Source organism: Thermobia domestica, chromosome 16 (genome assembly GCF_964235325.1).
Source record: "Thermobia domestica chromosome 16, izTheDome1.hap1.1, whole genome shotgun sequence".
Classification (NCBI taxonomy): Eukaryota; Metazoa; Arthropoda; class Insecta; order Zygentoma; family Lepismatidae; genus Thermobia; species Thermobia domestica.
In genome coordinates this window covers 67,946,502-67,965,106 of record NC_137469.1, presented here as the reverse complement: position 1 = coordinate 67,965,106, position 18,605 = coordinate 67,946,502, and the positions used below count along the sequence as shown (strand labels likewise).

Genomic DNA, 18,605 nt, shown 5'->3' with positions numbered 1-18,605 from the left:
TACATAGCTCACCGAGTAGATGCTATAGAAATGAGTGGAAAAGGAGACCGAGGCCGGCCTAAGAAGTAGGGAGATTGTTAAGAACGATATGGTCAGTATGGTGTCAAAGTGGATATGACACAAAATAGAAACAGGTGGAGAACGGCGATTCAAAAAGCCGACCCCAGCTAACTGGGGAAGAAGGCTTAGAAGATGATTCTCCATTTTTCTGTTGTAATCCTTTCTTTCCTTTTTAACTTTTCTTATATACAGGTATATAAAATCTTCCTTAAATCCATCTCTGTATTCTACTACACTACAAATACTATTTGTGTATACTTTATTTGTATAAATGTTTGTATTTCAATGTTTTTATATTTTCTTCAACATTTTCTTTTTTCCATTATTATTATTATTATTCCTGAAGTAATCGTCACATACTTTTCCTTTAGCTACGTTGAAAGTTAACAGAATGAGATATTCCAAAGTTGATTCGATAGATGCGCCATTCACCTCTTATAGCTTAGTTTATTTATTTATGGTTACATATAGATCATATTACCTAATGATAGTGATCTAGTCAGTTTGTATATAACTAGAGCATGCATGAATTCACTTACATAATTACAAATACACATTTATAGATATGGCCATTTTAATTAGTCATCAATAACATTGCACAATAGTTCTTAGAGAACGATCGTTTATAGTCAACATGTCAAGTTCAGGATGACTTTCAGCATAGGAGTTAAAAATATAACACATTCTCCTAATAGGTGACATGTATAGCGTATTTGTTCTAGCTGTAGGTAAATGAAAAGTAATATTTCTAGGACGTTCGCGTTTACCTGGAACATGTAATTCTATCTGGGATAGTAAATACGCAGAGTCTATATTATTTTGCAATAATTTCATTAAGTAAATCAAGAGTTTGGTGGTACGTCTTTCTTCGAGGGATGAGATATCGTGCTTACGAAGGAGGTCGGTATATTTTTCGAATTTTGGATATAGTCCGGTTTCCTTACAAGGTGCATAATGAACTACTTGTTCAAGAATACTTTTAAGGCAGTTAAAGTTTGTTACTATTGTGTTAATTAAGTATATTTGATAGAACCATCTGATAAAGTAGTGCCAAATACTTTACGTCATTGTGTATTAGATGAATGATTAGTGTAAGGGCTCCTACGTGAATGGTCCTAGGTTCGAATCCCGACTGTTACTAATTTTTTTCTTTTAGCTACGTTCGTACTATGCATTCCAGAAGTTCAATTTGATTTAAATGTAGTCGCAACTAGTTTTCTTTCACTTTTGATGTTTCAACCTTGATATTGAATCTTACAACCTTAATTTAACTCACTTCCCTACGTCATATCATGGTGAATGTTTGCACAACGACGACAGTCGGGCGGTAATACAAAATTCCATTGTTACTGTAATAGGTATATTTAGAAAGTTTTGACTCAGGAAAAAAAAAACGTAGTGGACCTTACGATGCAACATGGACTCCTGAAGGAATTTCAAACGAATTTAGTATAAATTACCACCCTAACAATTTACTGTGGGGGTAAGACAGTGAAATCATTCGTAGGAGGGGGAAGGAGTGACATGTAAAAATGTAATCGAATACGAAAGATATTGGTGTCAAATTTATAGTTTTCTGGTTCGAAGAGATGAATAGTGGCATTCCAAATGAGCACTCTCAGTTGTTTTTAGCCTTGCATAAATGAAAAATGGTTTTAAAAGTATATTTTTCCTTTCAAGTATGATCGTTTTAAAAAACTTGCCCTTGAACTTTATTTTGTACTTATTTTCTACTTAGTTATAATTACATATTTTCTATTTATATTTTATTCTATGTTCTACATTTCTTAGTTACATGTTATGTTTTATACATTTGAAGATAAACTTATGACAATTCAGAGCAGCAGGGACATACACAGGATGTAGGCCCTGGCGGTCCAGAGCCCCCGGCCTTGCGACATCACTAGTTTTCTGTATGTTTTACCTACTTTTAGAATTGAAGGTTTAGTACAGCTTTCGATTCCTCTTCCGATTCCAGTACCCTCAAAAAGCTTTCGATTCCTGAAATAAATCCCTGTCTACGCCCCTTCAAAGCAGCGACGATTTTAGGAGTGATCAGTGGGTAATGCCTCCCTGGAGCAATGACAATTCCCCAGAAATCATATCTCTGATAGGTCTGGATGTGATACCAGTATTTGTGCATTACCACTTTTCACTCTCAGTGGATTGAAACTCACGCTAAAGAACTGTTCGGAAATCTTCACAGGTTCACCTCTCTGACTCCCATGCTAATGGGGCTGACCTTGGACATATACCACATCTGGAATGTCACTATTTATGTCAGTGACCCCGAAAACTATGCATTCGACACAAATATAGGATGTTTTCGAGATATATATACAGGGTGTAACATAAATGCATGGCCACAAGTGACGAGGTGACTGTGGACATCCAAATAAGTAAAAATGTTCCTATAAACATGGGTCCGATGCCGCTTAATTTCCGAGATACAGGGTATTAAAATGTCGAGTCTCTCCAATATATATATATATATATTCTGTCACGCTCCCACTCTGACAATCCATGCCAACCAAGGCTTAACTTGGACTTAAGCAGCACTGACAGTGTCACTATTCATCTTTGCGACCCCGAAAACTATGAATTCGACACTAATATCGTTCGTATTTGACTACTTTTACGTGTCACCTTTCCCCCTTATTAGGGATGGTTTCGGTCTCTCGCCCCAACAACTATGGAAGAATTTCAACCAATTTAAGTATACCTATAAATTACCATTTGAAAAACAACTGGGCGGGTAATCTTTTTTGGAGAGGAATTCATTAACCAAGTTTTCAATATCAATGTGGTGGCTTCTTTCGCTTTTCATGCTGAAGACTGCCAAAGAGCACCATTGTCGTATGTATATAGGTTTTAATGGCGTTTAGGTCATTGAATGCTCGCTTAGGTGTTGCTCTCGTCACAGGAAAAGATACAGTTATAAAAAGAAAGGCTCTAAACAAATACGGAACACTACTAGCAATGACAGTCATCTAAGTTGAAATTGCACTCAATCTTTTCCTTCATTACTGTTCAGAAACTTAAAAAAGTTGTTGTCACGGTTTTAGAGCTATAAGCCTTGTAAACCTGGTTCCTGTTTTTCCGTCTCAATGGAAAGAGTATATTCCGTCACATACTGTTTTAGACAAGAAGTGGAGGAGGGGGGTGAGTCGGATCAAGACGTGCTTTTGAATGGATAAGCAAACGGGGCAAGAGTTTGTTATTCGTTTGGACTTAATATTTTTGTAACGATGCTAAGCTGCGAGTAGTACATCTGCAGTCATAGCAGCAATGTTCTCGGTCGTGCGGACGCTACGGAGACTAATTTCTCCTACTCTCCCACATTGAAACCAGTTTCCTTCAGGCGAGCGGCTAGACGTCGCAGTGTTTGGCCAGTTGGTGCCGCACGCCAGGAAATAGACGACGAAATTCACGCTGAGTTAAAATCACCGCCACAGTGTTTCTCAAAAACACTGACACAATTATTCCGCGTTCCTGGGGAGTATAGCGATCCATGGCTTATCCACGTATATTTTGGATCTGTGAAGAATAAAAATAGATTAATATATGCCAACATGAGATCCTCTTATAATAAGGTGACGAATATTGCGCCACCATCCTTCTCTCTCTCGTATATATACAGGCCCGTATTTACATATTGTGCGCCCCTGTGCTCTAAATTTGCCCCCCCCCCCTCTCCGGCACAAACATATCTCAAACAAGGAAACAAGTCGTGATTTTGCAAACATATCAGATCTTGTTCAGCAGTTTGAGTTTTACAAATTGCAAAAGTTACAACGTAATTTTAAATAGCCTAATTCTCTCAATGACGATTATAATGTGGTGTTCTACCCAAAGGTAGGTGTTTGACCTGAAGGTCCCTGGGCAAGGTGAACACATGGTAGTTTGTCACTGCCTTCCATGGGATGACGACGTACTAAGGACGGAACCTACAGCTTAATTTGAGATCCAAACCACTTGTGTCCCCACCGGGAATCGAACACGGGATTCCTTGATTACAAGGCAACGAGTTATACCACTCATCCATTGGGGCCACACTCTCAATACTGGCATGTAATTTATTCACAATGTAGATTTCAATTTACTGTCCGGAGAAAATACATTCTATTACAGGTTGCTACTGATACTGGAATTTTGACCCACATACTGGAAAAATCATGAAACTGGTAATTTGTCACAATATTTTTTGTAATTGTTGTAATAATCTTAGAAAGAGTATTCATTGAGATTGTAAATTTTTCCAAAGCAAGAGTTATATACCTTTTGTAATTAGACAATGGATGGAGTGGAGGGCTGTGAGGGAAGTTGGGAGGCCCTTTGAAAATGTTTAAAAATCATTTTTATTTTTTTTTAAAAAAAAGGATAACTAAATTTATTGAAAATAAAGTATACTTTTGATGTTAAAACAATTACAAACCTGAAATCATGAAGAGTGTGATTATTCTTAAAGAACTTTAAAAATACCATTGTATCAGGTACTGGAATTTTGCTGATAGTTATACTGAATGTACTGGAATTTTGAAAATGGAACTCTCGACACCCTGTATTAATTCTTAATCAACTGTTATGTCATTTTTAAATTTCACAATTTCACTGAATTATGATTGAATTTCTTAAATAATTAAATAACATGGGGACATTTTAAAAACAATCGAAAACGACCAATATTAGAGTTGAATTCATAGTTTTTGGAGTCGCTGAAATGAATAGTGACAATTTTAATCCAATTCTACTTCAAGGTTATAGGGAGGGGGCGAAATTTTAAAACTAATCGAAAACGACAGATATTAGTCTTGAATTCATAATTTTCGAGGTATCTGAGTTCAACGGTATCAGTTTTCATGATATTCAAGTCAGGGTGGCCACTCATTTGAAATTTCAAAATTCCCTGACTTTTCCAGAAATTTTCCCGGTTTTCCAGAAAAATTTCTAGAGAGATCTAAAATTGGTATATATAGGAACCTTGGGCAACTCAGGGACACGAACCCCTAAATTCCAGTAAAATTATTGCTTTTAATTATTCTTTTGTGATTCCAGGCCCCCGGGCATTTGTCCCCTATTCCCCCTCCCCTGCAAACCCGTAAACCATTATACGGCAAAGAAGTCCATGTGTTAAGAAAAAGAATTACTCGAAAACATGGTATTTTGATCCAGGCCCATAGCTAGGAAATGGCCAATGGAGGTGGAGCCCGCACCCTGCGACAATCCTCAACTCCCTTGACTGAAATTTTGATTTCTTTTTTAAACAAACATATGTTTAAAAAATAAGTAGTCAATAATTCTTAAATTTATTTTCTTGGAAAAACACCATTACAGAATTTACATAAAATCGGTTTAAAATTGCAAAATTCAAATCAAGAAACTGTTCTACTCATTATCTACTTATTATTCGTTAATTTGCAATCAAATATTTGGTCTAGGAATTAATTCGTGCGGTTGGTACGCACACATTGAAGCTGTAGTACAAACACAAAATACATAAATACCTTAAGAAAAATATTGTCCATCGCTAGCCACCACTTTCGCCCATCTGTCAGGCAATGTACGGATTCCGTGGCGAAAGAAGTCCTCATCCTTGGAAGCGATCCAGTCAGAGACCCATGTTTCGATATCTTCTGAAGAAGTAAACCGCTGTCCAATCAAATCGTTGTTCATGCAATCGAACAAGTAGTAGTCCGAAGGAGCAACGTCTGGTGAATACGGCGGGTGGGGTAAAACTTCCCATCCGACATTTTCTAAATAGGTTTTGACCGGTTTTGCGACATGTGGGCGAGCGTTATCATGTTGAACAATAAGTTTATCATGTCTGTTCTCCCATTCTGGTCGTGTTCTGGCCAGAGCTTGCTTCAAACGCATTAATTGTCGTCGATAACGTTCTCCATTCATAGTTTCACCCGGTTGCAGCAGTTCACAGTACACCACACCTTTCATATCCCACCATATGCACAGCATAACCTTTGCACAGTGAATATCTCGTTTTGGTTGTGATGGACCTGGTTCACCTGGTTTCACCCAGGCCTTTTTTCGTTTAGGGTTCTCGTAATGGATCCACTTCTCATCACCCGTAATAATTCGATGCAGAAACCCCTTTCTGCTCTGTCGTTGAAGCAGCAATTCGCAAATGGTTTTTCGTCTTTCAACGTCTCTGTCTTTCAATTCATGTGGAACCCAATGTGACATCTTTTGAATCATTCCCATGGCTTTCAAGCGTTTGGAGACTGTTGTTTGATCAACGCCTAATGCTGCTGCAAGTTGTTCCTGCGTTTGACACGAATCCTGCTCGAGCAATGCTGTCAATTCTTCGTCTTGAAATTTTTTTTGGCTGTCCAGCTCGCTCTTGGTCTGCCAAGCCGAAATCACCACTTCTAAACCGTGCAAACCACTTCTGACACGTTCGCTCAGCTAGAGCATGGTCACCATACACTTCCACCAAAATACGATGACTTTCAGTCGCACTTTTCTGCATGTTAAAGTAATGCAGCAGGACATCCCGCAAAAACACTTTATCAGGCACAAATTGCGCCATGTTCACTTAACTACAAACTGGTGTTGTTGACGCTTTAATCCACTGCCCTATACTACGAACGATACGCGATGACAGGGGTTTGCAACACATGTGTGGATACACGGAACTGTGGGACGCTCCGTTCGTTGCGCCATCTCTTGTCCACCCGCACGAATTAATTCCTAGACCAAATATTTCTCCGGATTTAACAACAAATATACAATACCTTCACCAGGTGTGCTTATTAGGGACTCTCGGGATAGCTTTTCTGCTCTCATTTTCCCAGGATACTTTGCGGTCGGTGACGTCACGTGGAGGTATCGCGGTATAAACAATAACACTACTGTTTCAAGATGGGGAAAAGTTATCTTACTTGTGCAGTAGCTCATTCTAATAACATAGGAAGCAATACAAATGAAATAAGTTCCATCGATTCCCTAAAAATGATGAACTTCGAAGAAGATTGATTTCCCGCTGTAAGCGAAAGAACACTTTTAATGTGGATAACGCACGAATATGTTGTTCTCACTTTTCACCAGAGGATTATCAAAGAGTTTGAAAAAACGAGCTTCTAAGTTTCCTGCAAAAGTAGTATTTAAGATCTGACGCTGTTCCTTCATTATTGATACCAAACTGGCATGAGTCAAGTTGAAAAACAGGTGTATAACAACAATAATTAATTTTACTTTTATGACATTTGTTTCTGAGGACCTGAAGCTTAAGGAGTTTATGTACGTAAAGCGAAGTGGAAGGGGGTACCAACGAGAATATAAATGTATTGTCTCATATATTCTTTAGTTTAAATGATATTCGTAAGTTTTGTTAAGTATCTGAAACATTATTCTCGCAAAGTGCTCAAAGTGCACTTTGAGCAGAACATTTGTAGGAACCTATTACGAACCGAACCTAACCTAACCTAACTTTACCTAATCTAATCTTGTTTAACCGAACCATACCTGTTACGTACAAATCACATTGATTTTATTTCTTCTCGAATACCACATCGTGTGACAAAATCATTTGTTCTGATCAAAGTGCACCCTTACCATATTCTTGTAACTGAAGGGCTGGCCGAGAGAGGGGGCTAAGCCACAAAAACTAAATTCCGATAAATCGAAGGGCAAAGTGTAGGACAAATAACTGCAAATTTTCCCCTGTGAAGATGGTTCTTTTATGTATGTATACCACTCTATAGATATCTGTGCAACTTATAACCTGTAATACATAATGTAAAATGTGTTATATTGAGTAATAAACAAACATTAGTAATGTAAAGGAAATATTTTGCAGTCACGATTTCTGACAATTTGGTTAATAAACACTAAATACAATGGGTTAGGTTAGATTCGGTTATATTAGGTTAGGGTAGATTAGATTTCTAACATAACCTAACCTATCCTAACATAACCTAACCTAATTTGTTATTGCATACCCGGAATCTCTGAAATTTTGAATAATGTTTGCTTTATGTATTTTACTACCTGAAATGTTCTTATTGAGGGGATTGGTTTATGGAAAGTATTTGAACTCCTTCCACCCTTAGAATTCACGTTTCAATGAAAGTGCAACGACAAAAATCCATAATGCCACCCCTTCCCCACGCCCAAAGTGGATGAATTTGGTTTTAAACGGTATCGGAATGATCAATATTCATTTCAGTGACCCTGAAAATTATGGACTGGACACCAATTTCGACTGCTTTTGATTATTTGTCACCTCCTTCCTATCTCCTCTCACCCCGAGCGAAAAAATGATAAGATCCTAAGTTAGGCCTGGCTGCATTAAAGTACCAAAAATCGTTAAAGTTGGTCGACGAGAAGTTAGCAATCAAACATTGTTACAATTAATAGAAAATGCCTCCTCTTCTCCTTAAAACGAAAATTTTCAAAAACAATGGAACATGTTTTTCTTTAATCTTAATCAGGAGTTTATATACCGAGTTTCATCTTTCTAACTTGATAGGTTCGTGAGATACTGTATTTTAGGTACAAAGTTTGAACCCCTTCTACCCTTTAGGATTTGCCCTTTAATCAACGTAATAAGGGCCAGGTCAACTCATGTACGGTACTAAAAATTATAAAAATCTATCCAAAGCTGTGGAATGAATTAGCGAGTAAACATTATATTCATTTTTATTTGTATACATAATTAATCATTATTGACGGTATTTATATATTTATTACATTATATTGTCTCATCTGTGAGTAGAAATAACTCATTATTTGTATTTGGAAAGACAAGGGATATCATAATTGTTTTGAATCCAGTTTTACGAATAAAGCGCGAAGTGTAACAAGCAGGCAAGCGAAAAAATCTTCACCGATACCTCCACATGACGTCACCGACAGGGAGCCAATCAGAACGTTAATCGCGAAATGGGGCTACCTGTTATTTTATATACCTTGTTAGCAACCACTGTCATATTGCAGTACAAGGTTATGCTATCGTTCTTTGACGTCACAAATGAATGGAGAGGACAATTATGGAGCTGCCTGTATTAAGAAGTAGCGGACTTCGGTCTAGAAAGCCGGCATTAACAACTTTAGGTAGGCCCGGGTCCCAAAGGTTTTGTCGTGCCAGCAGTGGCGTGCGGTGGTTATGCAACCGGGGAACAGGTCGACATAGATGGGAAATATTGTGTAACAAAACAACGGAACTGAAGTAAATGAGCACTATTAAAATGTGCTTTTAAGAAATCAGAAAAATTTGTTTGAAGCTGATTTTTTTTTTTTTTAGAACAATAGTACATGCAGTAGCGGAATTGGGTGTAAAAACTAGGGGGAGGGGAATGCCATTACTTCAAATTGGTGGTCAAAAGGTCAAATATCTGTAAAAAAGCATGGCCAATTAATAGTGTGGCGCAAAAAGTACTGCCGCCACTGAGTACAAATGCATGTGGAATCCAAACAGTTTTTGATTCCACATAGAAATACACGCATTAACCAAAATTCCACACATTTTGTAGAATTCGACACACATTCGGAACTCTTCCGGCAGAAATACTCAACTATCGTTCAGCCTTTATATTAATCACGTGACCACCAAAACGGGATGCAGGGGCGCAGCCCCGAGCGAATTCTGGAAATCAAGCAGCCATCGAACTAAACAAGTCCCGATTTCGCTCCGATGGTCCCGATTTCGCTCCAGCTCAATTCATGGGCAGCACTAAATGACAAAAGAATATGAAGAAAGTATGCGCAGCCCAAACCAGCAGAGCTAGATAAACGAAACCTGGAAGGAAGGAAAAATCTGGGGGCGAAGCCCCCAGCGACCAAAGCTATTTTGTATATAAATAAACCGGCTAAATGGCTAGGAATACAGCAGAACGTAAATTTTCTCCCGAGTAAAAATTCCATGTTTTTCATCAAAATTCCCTGACTTTTCCAGAATTAAAAAATTCCCTGACTTTTCCCGGTTTTCCAGGTTTTCCAGGTGAGTGGCCACCCTGCAAGTTCATCTTCATCCCTTGAGATAGGAGTGGGAGAGAATGGCTTTTTAAAAATAATCAGATAAGCTAGCTAATTAGTTACTACTGTAATTAAAGCGAATTGAATACATTAACATACTTTCTCGCGCTTGCGCGGGTTTCTAGTTTTAAATATTACTTTATTCTGAATCTTTTTAAAAAGCCCAAAATTTTGCCACCCTGTGCTCGATCACAGAATAGCATTTACTTAAATACAGGCCTAATTATATATATTTAGTATATAGACGTTTCAATTAAGGTAACATGATATGTAAAATTCTAAACAAAAAATTGTGTCCAGTAGTAAATCTTAAAAAAAAAAATCAACCTTGCCATGCACAAAACAAGTTTTGCCCCTTCCGTCCACTGAGGCGGATTCTTACAATGTCCTTGCCCCTAGTCCTCAAGACTTCATATATTGAAATGAAATGAAATCTCTGAGTTTTACGTCCCACGGTTATGCCGGTTAGGCTAAAGGAGACGGTGATGGTGAGAGATGAGTGAAATGGTGGAATGAAGAAAGTGGGAGGAAACGGGAGAACCCCGAGAAAACCCACGAACACGGTGTTTGTCCACCACAAAGTTCACTTGGTAGGGGCTGGGATCGAACCCGGGACCCCAAGCACCAGAGGTGAACGCTCTACCACTGAGCCACCGCGCCCCCCTGACTTCATATATTATAATACTATACACTCGACCATATTTCTTCTTCTACTCATTTCTGAATAATTGAAAAATTTCTTATTGAATAATAAATTATTCGAATATTAACACTATAACCAACCACTTACTGCGTGCCCTTATGTCATGCCTGGTGACCAAACACTTTTTTCCATACAATGTATGTAATAACGAGTTGATTAATCATTCGAAGTTATTACATACACTGTATGGAAAAAACACATACACATACACTGTATGCTTCGCTTGTACTACAGGCTAGGCCAAGATAAACCTAACCGAACATGAGAGATGAAAAGCTGAAAAGCGTAGCTCCGAACAAAACATATTGACTTCGGAGAAAAAACGACCTGTAGTTACGAAGAAGAGTCGAAGTAAAACTGATAACCTGTGTAGACACGAAAATGCCGTTGAAAATTAAAACATTCATAGTTCACGAGGCGTTTGTCGCAGCAGCCGGTGCACCCTTAAGAACCTTAACCTGAAGCCATACACCATCGTGGGTTTACAGAAAAAGCCTGCAGACCATGCTACAGGTGTACAATACACATGGCAACTGCAGAAATCGACAGTATTTTTCTCGATCCGACCCTCTACTTCATGATGGACAAGGCGTGGTTCCATCTCCGTGGCTAGATTAGTTCGTCAACTTCGCGATATCGGTCTGTCGAAAACCCAAACAAATATTCAAGGTACCGCTGCTTAATATAGAAATTATGGTGGGCGAGTAGGCGACGAGAAACATTGGACCTATTTTCTTCGGTGCCACAATGAGTTCAGTGCAATACATTGCCAATATCTTCAAGCCTTTCGTGGATTAACTGACGTCAAACGATCGAAGTTTCGCGTATTTTTAGCATAACAGCACACGTCGCTTTGCAAGCACGGCACTCTGTTTTCGAACTGTCTCAAAAGACTATGGTTTCCAAAGTCCTTTGATCAATCTAGTTGCTCATTTTATTTGTGGGAAACCTGAAGGGCAAGATGTAATAATTCATGAGCCACTGACGAATTGCAACAGAACATACCCAGCTCCATCGCCAACATCCAACGAGACGAGTTACAGCAAGTTGTACTGAACGTGATCCATTGGGAGCAACCTGTACCTGGAAAATGGTGGTTAACATTTCCAGCAGTAAATGTAGAGAAGGAAGAACGTACATATATACTCGTTTTGTCTTTGATCTACTTGTTCGGTTTATTTTGGCCTACCCTGTATAAGAAAAGCAGAAAATTATACCGACAAACTACATATTTACTGTTGCAATTATGTAATCTTATTGCTTACGGGGTTGCGGATAGAATTTATAGATGCCTATAAATACGTTTAGAATAGAGGATTAATAATATAAACTAGGTTTTTCTCTGGACTATCAAAATGACATTCTCTCATACTTTATTTTTCATATACCATATAAACAAACGCTCCAAGGAATGGAATTTTAAGTACCTTACAATACGCAACAGATCACTTCTGTTCTTTTCTTTACATAACTGATTTGTAAAATCTACACCCATAATATTTGACTTATTATCAGCACATACGTATTTCTAAGTGAGAGAATCAAGAATAAAAGTCCTCTGTACATTACAGTATGTTCACTAGTACTGTTTCAGAGTAAATGTTTAATGTGATGCAGCAATAAGAAGAATATTGTTGTATGCGTCGTATACACAACACCATATGTATATGTACAACCTTCACTTAAGAGGTAAATTATTTCTCTCCAACACAACATTGACTCAATTTGTCTGAAACTAACTATATACACAAAACTTAACGTCATGAAATCTTGAGTTTCTGTCGCTTATGGGAAGAATTCATTACATTCCAAAATGTTCTGAACAGTTATTTTAAATGTGACCAGAATTTCCTACAATAGGAAATAATTCTAAACAACATAATATTTTCTACAAAATATACAGGGTGGGCCAATAAGTTGCTTGAAACTACCAGTTATTCACTTTTTAACTGACTAGGATAGCAGTAGCAGATTCACGTAAACAATACCTTATGGCAGTAGTAGTAGTTCCTAACTTTATGATTACTGAACGGCAAAACATTGCGACACACTGATTTATTACTAATAATAATATAAATTATAATAGTGTAAGCCTCTATAAAGTAGTGACTCTGTGTTTTATTGAGCATTGTTGCTGTTGCTAGAGACGTTGACTGGTACGATCGATCTCAAAATCAATTATAACTAATTATTACATGCTTCACGATTTTTCAACTTTACAATTTCGCGACATAACAGTGTCACGAAACAGTGGTTGGAAATTATTGCGTTATGGTGTGGTTTGTGAATAATACGTTGTAAGAATTGATTTTATACAGGATTTAAACCTTGTTACATCTGTAATTATGTAAGTTTACATTGAATAAAAAGTTATCAAAGGATGAAGATTTGTTCGTACTTCACAAAAGATGCTACATGACCACAATTACCAAATTATGATTGAGTTATCTGCACCGCTTTCCAAACACTGTACCTCTATCTCGACAAGCAATCTATTACTTGAATAAAAGGTTTTCAACTCACTAGGTCCACAGCACATCTTCCTATTGGCATGATTAGAAGAAAATCTTATAAATGTAGCACAATGTTTTGTGCAACTTCACTGAAAATAGTGGAAGATACTTTGAACACATGATATAAGTAACCTAATTTAATGTTATGATACATACAGTAGTGATTTCATGGTTTCTTAGTTAATAATTTCTCTCAAATGTATTTTTGTCAAGTATCTCATGGCCCACCTTGTAGACAGACAATACACAAGAGCCCACACAAATTACTTTTTTCTTTACGAATGTTCAATCAATGCCTTTTGTGTTTTGTTTACGTTAAATGCAGAAAAGAACAGAGAAAAATTGTTGAACTTTCTCATCTACTGCTTAACTAAATTCATAAACTGAAATTACATTTCTCAGAAGGTATTTATTTAAGAATTACTCATTACTGTATTCTGAATTTCAGATTGACATTTTAAAACTACATTATGTAGCTAATTGAACGTATAGAAGATATTATAAATCAACACAATACTAACTTTGTGTTCCAGCAGTGATGTGAGTAATATCTACTCTTGAATTTCTCATTAATATTTCAAGAATAGATATTACTCATAATCACTACTGGAACACACAAAGTTTTTCTCTTAACTTATGCAAGGGAGAGTCCGAGGTACATTAAAAATCACAAATGTATCTTAGATTCATCACATTAAACAAAAAAAGTCTGAAAAAGCATATTCCTTACTGTCAGTCAGAGATACCTCTTAACTGGGCCGTGATGGCTCAGTGATAGAGCGTTCACTTCTGGTGCCATAGGGTATTTGGTGTGATTCCAGCTCGAGCAAAGTTAACTTTGTGGTGGACAAATACCGTGTGCGTGGGTTTTCTTGGGGTTACCCCGTTTCCTCCCACTTTCTTCATTCCACCATTTCATTTATTTCTCATCATCACCGTCTCCTTTAGCCTAGCCTGGACAAGCGTGGAACGTAAAACTAAAAGATTTCCTTTCATATCTGTTAACTACCAGTGTCCTTAATTTAACATTCAACAGTTATTCAGCAGGCTATGAAAAATTGGAGGAATGAAGACATATGGCCCGGAATCGAAACACGTGTGCTCTACCACTGAGCTATGGACATTACTTCTTTCATGAAACTTCTCATTAAGCATATAGTATACAAAACCGTCTTCATAATTTCATCTTTACTCCATAAATATCTTTCGACCATGATTCAAGTTTACGTAATGAAAACAATTCCAAATGCACAATGATACCTTCAGGATTCCCTTGCGCAGAAGAGAAACAAAGATCTATAAATTAAACTTGATGAAGCAAAATTAAGTTTGCCATAAATTTCATATCACATGTCAAGCTAACAGCTCAAGAATATTAGAACGCAGAAATCACTTAATAAATGAGAGATGTTATATCGCAGTAAGCACCACATGCAATTTACTAGTTAAACGAAGCCATAATTATTTCGTTATTTTTAGAATGACATGCTAGTGGTCTACTGTTACTACTTTTCATATATTTCGAAATTACAATTATTTATTAAACTGTACTTCCACAGATAAATTGAAAAGAAAATTAAAATGAAACTTTAACGATAATTATTCATAGAAACAAACAAAACAAACAAAAAAAAAAAAAAAAAATTAAAATAGAAATATTTATTGCATCTATATTTTCTCACAATATAACAGAATATCCACGTAAACTTCATGCTATTTTCTTTCTTTTCTAAAAGTGACTTAAATTCACTATAGTGAATGATCTTAATCGTTTGTTAGGCGTCCCGTTACGTGCTGTTAAATAGTAAAAATTCAAGTGAATTCTCAAAGAAAGGTGAACTGAAGAAATATACACTAACACCTTAAAGTAATTTTAGAAACTGTCTGGAAACATCTTTAACTTCACGTGATAAGTATTCGAAACAAACCATTCAATTATTACAATAATACGCACGAAATCGTTTTCTATTAAAATACTGTTTGAAAAATTTCTTTATATTTGCTGGTCTGTTAATAACGTTAATGTTACAGTATAAAGAAGCAAAACTAAAATTCGAGAGGACAGCGTTGAAATAGAATTATATAGTACTATGATTTTTCTTACATGTGATCATCTCCTCTTTATAAAAATTTTAAAAAATAAGTACAGTCATTAATTAACCTTAAACATAATGAGTTCTAAGACGCTTCGAATTGCTTTATAGTTTACATATTTCGGAAAAGAAAGAAACAAAAACTACAGATTAAGGTATTGTTTGCAACTATATATTTTTAGTACCGCTATAGAATTACGAAACTGTAAAGGTTTTCAAATCATTTCTGTTTTCTTATGAACTTATAGCTTCACATAGTTTGTTATAATTTGTCAGGCATATTTCTTGCCCATAAACTTTTGCATTACATGGATTACTAAAAGTTCTGTATTTCACTGTCCGGTTTTTTCGTAATTAGAATTATGTGCAAGAAAAAATTATTGTATCTTCTTGGCCATATTTATTAGTACATCACTGATGTGTTCATAACATATTGCTAACTACCCCTCAGAGGTAATAGTACAAATGGATTTTTCTTTTCAGGTAAGTGAATAAAAAGTTTCACTTTAACAAATTATTATTTTGACAAGTCCATTAATTGACAAGTCCTTTTACAATGTTTCCCTTATGCACAAAGAAATATGCATATTAGAACTACAGAAAGTTAATAAAAACAAATCAATAAAAAAAATAGGAACAAATTCCTGTATTATTGTGTAACTGCCATTTTAAACAACACTATAAAGATGAAATGCGAAACAGAAATTAATATAAGCTAACAACATTGAAGTTCCTGTACTTCTTTGCATTTGTTGAAATAAATGTATTTGATTTTTTTTTTTTTTTTTTAATTATATGAAATTCCTACAAATCATCGTTGACGTTGAACAAAGTAAAACCGTAATTTACTTATCTCATCCAGTAATGTTACACTGTACGAGAATAAACATATTACTTATCACAATTACTTCTTCATATCCAGTCACACAGTTTCAACTATTTATACAAAACGAAGTTACACTTGATGGTTTTCAAGAAAAAAAAAAAAAAAAAAAAAAAACTAATTCATGTCTTATAGCAGAGAGTTAATTGTTTCTCTTAGCAACGAAAAAATACAGAAACACACTGTACCACACGTTCACACACATCCAGCACACAAACATCTGTTCACTATGCACTTAAATAATTACACCTGGACACAACACTTGGTCACTGGCATACGATGGAAAATTAAAATTCCGCATTTTCCTTGTTTTATACATTGTGTCCAATACACAGTTTTTGAGTAGTCAACTTTCAGCTATTAGTTCTCTTTTCCTGTTCCGTTAATTCTTGATATCTCGCGTACATCATCTTCTTAACACAGTCTTTATACGTGTCACCAGGAAGAACACCGTAATTCCCACCCTTCATACCCAAACCGGCTGTGGATGCCCTTCTTTCAGTCTGAAAAGAGAAATATAAAATGAGGAATTTCTTAACTTTGTCCAGTTTTACAATGCGCTGAGGACGCTATATATAAAACTCCTTACCTCTGAAATATTCCACTATGTATATTTCATATTGTACAGACATAATTTGACTATGTAAAAATTGTAGTTGGACGATAGAAACCGGTGAAGCATACGCTTCAACTTTTTTTTAAGGCGCTGCGTCGAATGTGTTTGGAATATGGCAATGGTTCATACACAAAACAACAGTGCCCTCACCACGGTTTGTACGAGTCGGGACTTCGGCTACATTTGTGATAATTCGTGCGCACGCGCAGCTTTAAGCGTCAGTTCCAATCAGCTCTTCGCGTTTTCTGTATTTTGTGAGGATATTGAACAATGGCTAAACTTGAACAATGGTGATTCAGGCTACCAACTTCCACTTGAAAGATAAAGGAAAATGTTATAGCAGACAGCAGACAGAAGTGCTGGTTTATTATGAACATTTCAGGAAGTTTAGATTTTCGATTATTAGGAAATAAACTTCAACGGCAAAGCAACTGAAGTTTGAGGCTTTTTTCACTTTTCTGATACGTAATTATAACGAGTTTTTTGCTAATAATATGGTACTTACATTAAGTACTTTACATTATAATGTTCAATTTCAAGTGTAATATTCCTACAAGGATAAGTCATGAGTCTTGCAATATCCTAGTATACAGCATATCTGTGTTCATTACAGTACAAGAACAGATTAACATTCGAAGTATAATCTTCGTGTTAGACTGTCTGCAGCCACGTTCCTGTTAGTTCCTCGATACCACGTTTTGTTCTTGAAGGTAAAGAAACTAGTTACTGCTGTTTCCACCTCCTGCTGGTTGGTAAAGCATCGTGATTTCAGCAAGCGCGCCATGGACAGAAAGGTAATAATCCGAAGAGAAAAGGTCAGGATTATATGTCGAGTATAGTATCAGTTCGATGCCATGAAGTTCCTGCATTTTTTGAGCCTACTGTGGTTTTGCATTATCCTGTTTAAGCATATCACTCTCTCGGTTCACCGTGTTTTTGGCGCAGTGCAGCATACATCTGATACAATAGTTCGGAATAAAGATCAACATTGATGGTACAACAGTTAGGAACGAACTTGAAGTGAATTACCCCCTCGTAGTTCCAGCACACACTTCATGCTCGAAACAGCTTTGTCTGACAACCGGTTCTGAAAGTTGGTCCTTCCTCAACCACTGTATTTACACAATCGCATTTCGGGAAAGTACTCCCTTGTCATCGTATGTGACAATATGTTTCGCAGCACACGGATTTTGTAGCAGTTGTCGGCAAACAGCAGTCTCCTCTGGGCTTGAGCTATTGTCAACTCATGTGGCATACTGCGACAGTTCCTAATGTTTTTTCTGACTTCGTTAAGGTGACGCACTATAGTGGACTGGAATATGCCGAGTTGTCATGACAGTCGTGTATTGGTGGATATATTTTCCCTCCATCAATGGCATATCGAATGACCTCAGAATCTGTTACCCTGGGGAGCCCGGCCATTGGCTGATCTTTGACATTTTCACAACCTACATGAAATTTCTGGAACCAATGAGTTGCTGTGCTGTGGGTCACTGCACCTTCCCCTTTCGCATGACAAATGTTTTGGTTTGTTGCCGAAGTGTTAAGCTCGAATTCGAACTCACGCATTAGACACTGTTAAGCATTCATCGTCATTGCCACTAAAAAATCGGCTGAATATTCTGACGAAGTGGTGCCCTCCGTGTTAAAACAGTCCGCTTGTCACACTACCTTTTACGCCAGTTTGATCTCGTATTTACGGTCGATCACGGCGTATACACGCGCCTGTTGTTTGAGTTGTGGAAAT

General features: G+C 36.8%; 1 protein-coding gene across 3 annotated transcripts in view; it reads right to left on the bottom strand.

Annotated features, from left to right (window-relative positions):
• Positions 1 to 12,088: 12,088 nt before the first annotated feature.
• Positions 12,089 to 18,605, bottom strand: part of LOC145673130 (RNA-binding protein 5-like) — a 101,255-nt gene continuing 94,738 nt past the window's right edge. For 2 of the 3 annotated variants that reach the window (XM_081742531.1, XM_081742530.1), the window contains one exon: positions 12,089 to 16,745. In XM_081742531.1, the coding sequence (XP_081598657.1) occupies positions 16,596 to 16,745 (150 nt within the window). In that variant the 3' untranslated portion in view covers positions 12,089 to 16,595. The remainder of the gene's footprint in view (positions 16,746 to 18,605) is intronic. The other variant, XR_014128725.1, reaches the window with a different exon arrangement.